Below are 6,000 nucleotides of genomic sequence, written 5' to 3'. Positions count from 1 at the left end.
CTTGAGGCCATTGCCTCTTGTCCTATCGCTGGTTACTTGGGAGAAGAGACCAACACCTGCCTCACTACCTTTCAGGTAGTTGTAGAGAGCAACAAGGTCCCCCCTCAGCCTCCTCTTCTCCAGACTAAACAATCCCAGTTCCCTCAGCTGCTCCTCGTAAGACTTGTTCTCTAGCTGATGTGCATGATGCGTTGTTCCCAACATACAGTCCAGTCTTATTTTACGTGTGGTAATACTCCATGGTCAGTATCCTTTTAAAGACACTAATGTCAAGAGAATTACAGCAGAGGCTCCAACTTTTAGTGAGATAAGTTGTCTCACAAGTACCATAGGAATTCAAATTTCCGTATGCTAATGAGACTTCAGGTGTTCAGACTTGACACCAGAGCAAAATGATGACTGAACCGCTCACTTACTGACAAATACCACAAAAGCATACCAGCTGTGTGGCAGAAATAAGGACTAAGTGGCATTCTGACCAACGTATTTGTGCCTGTGGTGGAAGCTGTATAAATATACTTGGTTGTTAAATGTGATCAAGAAACCCGCAAAATATATATAGCCAAAAGATGGCATTTTCTGCACAGATGTGGATACAATATGTTCACAGATCATGTCAGGATATGAACCTATGCTCGTATGCAACTTTAAAGTACACACTGCCAGAAATTACTTGGCCTCTTTCAGAAACATTAATAAATAGTAGAAAAATATTTCAGAATACAATTATATTGCCAAAACATGATCATGTTGGTAATCTTGTTTTCTGCAGTAGTGAACATTATGCATGCAAAAACATTCAAACTATGGTAGCTCTTCTCTTTGAAATAACAAACGTTTCCAATATTCATTTGCACCATCTGATATAAGAATAGATTTTTGCTTACGTCCAGTGGTGTCCCACTATTGCTTGAATCGACTGTCACAGCTGAAGGTCATGGAGTGACTCGGTGCCAATACGAACATATGAAATACTGGGAAGCCACTTTTAAAAATTCTTACCTTACTAAAAGCAAGCACAAACTCCTGAAAAATGTAAACTTTGAAAAGAGAAGCATCAGTCATTGCTACTCAGCTCATCTTTCAAAGTTAATTCAACAGAAAAAGCAGTCATAATATTTGCACACCTAAATAAAACAAGCTAGCATTTTCCTTTGGGGCTTAAACCATCTCAGTTCATTTCCCTGGTCAGAGACTTCCTGTGTGACCTTGGATAAATTGTTTGGGATGAGGTTTTTGAAGATATGTAAGTGCCTAGATGTACATTTAGATGTGCATTGGGGTATTTGCTACAGATTCTCATACCTAACAGGCCCTGAAAATGAGTGCATATCTACTGTTAAAATGATCTTTAAGTGTTTTTCCCAAGGGTAAGTCTGTGGATGACTAAGGGTTGATGAGCCCATGAATCTGGGCTATTATAAACAATGAAATTCAGAATTGTTTTCACTTTACATTTTGTTGATAAGGTAGTAGGGTGCCCATGCAGCCTTTGAGAACTGACAGTTCTGACAGTCTGCTCTTGGAGAACAGAGTCTGTTCCCTTCTGTAATACGAGAGTAATTGTACCTTCACTAGGAGCTGTCAAATAAACACAGGACACATTGTGAGACAGTCATATTGTGTCATAATGTAGCCATACTTCAAGCTTAAGACAAGGAAAATAAAATATCCTCTTGCTGCATAAGGAACATATGTTTGTTCTGTAACTTGCTCTCCTTATTTCCACAGTTCATCAGAGGAGGGAGAAAGAACGCATCTCAATTCTCATATACCAACTAGGTGGGGGGGGAGTCCTTACACCAAAAATTGACAGCATGTAAGTAGGCGAAATCGCACAGCTGAGTGTTGCTCAGCACCTCCTGGGAGTTGCTCAGCACCGCAGAATCAGGGATGAATTTGTATATTTGTTTCAGGCGTGATTCTGCAATACTAAATTAAATGAGTCATCTCAATTTGTGCAGAGTTCCCTTGAAATCAAGAGGACTAATTGCACAAAAATCACTCAGAATAGGAGATGCAGTGAGGCCCTAAGAGAGCACAGCTACATGCCCTTTAGACAATTGAAAAAGCTCTTTTCACAATGCACATCACATATGTATGAGTAAGCTAATTGCTAATGGGAAGGCACTATTGGTGTTTATTAAACATGATAGCTCAGAAACAACATTTGGCTCAAGGAATCCCTTGATTTGAGGAGCCTGGAAGGGATATCAGGGAAAAACAATTTACCACAGAATCACAGAATGGTAGGGGTTGGAAGGGACCTCTGTGGGTCATCTAGTCCAACCCCCCCTGCCGACGCAGGATCACCTACAGCAGGCTGCACAGGACCTGGTCCAGGCGGGTCTTGAATACCTCCAGAGAAGGAGACTCCACAACCCCTCTGGGCAACCTGTTTAAACATATTTCTTACAAGCTTTCATGAGCATTTGCTATGAGCAACCATCAGAGGTGGGATAATGCAGAAGGTGGTTACTCTGACAGTTACTATAGTCCAGCATGTGACTGTCACAGATTCCATCACACACATGAGAAATTATACTACAGTCAGAAAAGGGCATTCTCAGAGTTCTAGATCATAAACTTCAACATTCACACTTGTCATTTTTTACCTGCCACAGTGGACCAGTAAGATATGACTACTGAGGATCTTTATGTTGACAATGTAGCTAGTGCAGATATTATTAGATTGCTGTATGACATTCAACAGTTTAGTTTTGCTATACTTTTTAGTTTTATAGAAATACATTTATTCTTTGTACTAAGAGGCAAAAAATATTTCTACTTCAAATTATTTAACCATGGTTAGTCCACTTTAATTATTGCATATAAAAGTGGTTTATTCTTTTATTCAATCAGACTGGCAGAGATCACTTAGAGCATTCAACTAGAACAGTCTTAATAAAAACTAATCAAAAGCTCCTGTAAGTTTGAGCATGGGATCTGGCAAACTCAGTAACAAATAAAACACAATTCTAAACATTCATGTTTACAAAAAAGATTACAAAATCTGAACAATAAGTTAATAAAGCGGAATAGTTATCTGCTGTTCAGATATAAAAATCCCAGCAACTTAATTTATATATCACTACAGCAGACATGACAAAATTGTGAATAATGCTATCCACTGTCATAAGTGGTACTTCAAGATTTCCAGCAGAAAACTTATATTTTAATTTTCTGTTCATATACAGCCAAAAGTAAGAGGCAAAGCCAGCCGCATAGTAATCCAAGGTTCTGTAGGAGAAACATCAACCAGGGTCGCCGTGTTTGAATATGAGTCATTTCAGGAAGCTAAAAAAAGAATAAGACACCAGAATGAGAGCCAGATATATTCATCTCTGGGAAAGAAAGTCTTATGGGAAAACAAGGCAAACTTCATTAAAAAAAACCCTTCAAAATGCTGAGTTTCTGAATATAGCTATTAATCTGTAGCATGTCCTGTACATTGTGACAACACCAATCTTGACTGCAAAATGTTTGAATTAATCAAATTCCACCCATTTTGGTTCTTTTACTAGCACTGACAAGAATTATAAATGAGATTTGAAAATTTGCTAACTTCTCAACAGTTTTGAGTAATTTTATACAGCTGTCTGTAAAGAAATGCTTATTTAGTAAAGTTAGTGATTCCCTTTTGTGGGAATAAACTAGTTTGAGGCTTTTTGTTTCAGTACTATATATAGGATCAGTCCTGCTCTTACTGAAATAACTGGCAACATTCCTATTTACTCGGGCTTTAGTAAGCATACAAGTAGAAAACAGGATTACATGTAATATTTTTCTCTGTGAGTTTTAAATCAAGTAAAGGAGCAGCAGTTGTTTACAATCATATTAAAAGCTACTTATGTTGGCCTTCCACCTTACATGGTCTCTTTTATCAAAGTTTTAAACAAAATTTATGTCTCAACAGAGCCTGTGAAAATGATGCCTGAGGCTCAGACTCAGATGTTTTATGCATTAGTGACACCAGGGGAGACACTAATAGTGCTGATACTTTCACATCAACTTTGGAAATAAATACAGAGCAATGGCCTGGTAATGACCTTTGGTTTTGGTTACAGGATTTTTGTCTGTTTGTTGTGAACTCCAGAACAAGAGTGAGTGCTCCTGGCACTCTCCCATCACCCCTTCCTGCTCTACGCACAGCCTACGCTTGAATGAAGCTCCTGCTCTCGTCTGCCTTTTAGAGCCTCCTCCCAGGAGCTGTAACAGCAGCAGCCACTGGGAGACACTGGTGTGGTGCTGGCCGAGGAGGCTGGCAGGGCGCGTTCGCATCTGTTCGCTATGCTTGTCCTTCCCCCTGTCCGAAGGGGGTCTCTGGGTCTGCTTCTCCTGCACTCTCCTTTCTCTGGAAGTTGGCATGGGCCCCGAAGAAAAATACAGTGAAAAATCTGCCTCCGCTTTAAAGCTTTGCATAAAAATAGCAGGCAAACCCAAACGTCCTGGATCTTCGTAACAACTAGGCAGTGGTTTAAATCTTGGTACAAATTTACATCTCAGAAACTCATGTAGTTATATTTAGTTCATATTTAAGGATCAACAGAAAATTTTAATCTAAATCAAATGTAAACACCTCAAAGTTCTCATGTAAACCAAAATCTGAACTGACAGCATGTAAGTGTTTGGAGCATGTGGTTTCTATTGTGTGTATAAGTAAAAACTGTTCATTAAGACTAGGCCTGAATCCAGGTTTTCAGTCTAGGCCTTTGGTCTCTCTTATTTATCCTTACAATCAGTCCATTTTGTCCTCTTCCCCAGTGCCTCAGTGAACAAATTCTCCAAATAGGAAACCTTTTCCCCTCCCTCTGCAAAAGCTAGCTTACCGCTGTCAGTGCCAATGCCAATTTATGAGTTACATGTATGCACAGTAGGTTCCTAAGAAAGTTTTATAAAAGAATTCTCAGCAGGTAGCACCCTTCTTATGTCCAATGCAGATGTCTGCTCCCTCCACCAAACCTATGTGCATGTTATCAAGTGCACAGATCATTACCTATTGTGACATCTGTGCTTATCTCTGAAAATAAAAGCTGATTGTTGGCACAGTATCAGCTACGGTTCCCCAACTCTCTCTGAACACAAATGTGTGTGGTACAGCAGAGAAAAGCTTGCTGTTTGGGAAGCATAAGCCTATTCAACTGGCAGATGCAAAACACTTCACAAACTAAGGGAAGATAGCACCACATCCAAGCTGTTGGATGCCATCACACTCACTAATGCTTTAAGTCTGTTGGAGGCAAAGGAGTTACTGTTAATCAAGGGACTACTCTATTCCCACTCCAGCTTATGTCATCATGAGCATACAGAAGATATGAAAAATTACGAAGCAGCATGCAGAAAGAAGGCACAAGGGGCTTTCAACCATGTGCTGGCTAGACAGGAGTTCTGCTAAGCTGGGGCATATATGGCATGACCACTGTGCCACAACAGCCCAATAACTCACTTTAAAAATACTCCTTTATCTTCAAAATTAGAAATATTTTTAAGGCTAGTCATAGAAAAAGTCAGTTAGCTGGCTCAGGGAGTGGTTGGCTATCTCATGTTTCCTGATGTCCTTGTTATCTTTCTTGCTTCCATCTCCCTCCTTCAAATTAGATAGTAAGTCTTTTGGGTCAGCAACTGTATAAACCAATATGATCTGTACAATCACTCTGAAATGATGCCCCAGTCCATGGGGTTTAATACAATGCATGTGATTTCATAAATATTTATCTGTAATGATGACTTCATAGATATTCATTTAGGAAGCTGATACAAGATTTTCAAGTTTTGATTAAGTAACAACTAAAACCACAATATTACAGGTGTTTACTTTCATGAGTACCTTGAAGCAATAAACAATGTACATTGCAGTATTACACCTGTGCATACACATTTTCAAGACAAAATACTCATTTCCACCTTCCCTAAATGCTGGGAAGATGAGTTTTCGCAGAATTCCTTGGTGAAAAATGGTGAAGGATATAAATAATTTTATCTTTTGTCCTTTTCCTCAGA

The 6,000-nt window shown here is 39.2% G+C and overlaps 1 protein-coding gene across 8 annotated transcripts in view; it reads right to left on the bottom strand.

Moving 5' to 3' along the window:
- Positions 1-773: 773 nt before the first annotated feature.
- The window catches only part of SLC39A12 (solute carrier family 39 member 12), a 49,495-nt gene continuing 44,268 nt past the window's right edge, over positions 774-6,000 (bottom strand). For all 8 annotated transcript variants that reach the window (XM_075419470.1, XM_075419468.1, XM_075419473.1 and 5 more), the window contains one exon: positions 774-3,297. In XM_075419470.1, the coding sequence (XP_075275585.1) occupies positions 3,169-3,297 (129 nt within the window). In that variant the 3' untranslated portion in view covers positions 774-3,168. The remainder of the gene's footprint in view (positions 3,298-6,000) is intronic.

Source organism: Opisthocomus hoazin, chromosome 4 (assembly GCF_030867145.1).
Source record: "Opisthocomus hoazin isolate bOpiHoa1 chromosome 4, bOpiHoa1.hap1, whole genome shotgun sequence".
In the NCBI taxonomy this organism is placed as follows: domain Eukaryota; kingdom Metazoa; phylum Chordata; class Aves; order Opisthocomiformes; family Opisthocomidae; genus Opisthocomus; species Opisthocomus hoazin.
This window is presented reverse-complemented; position numbering and strand designations above follow the sequence as displayed.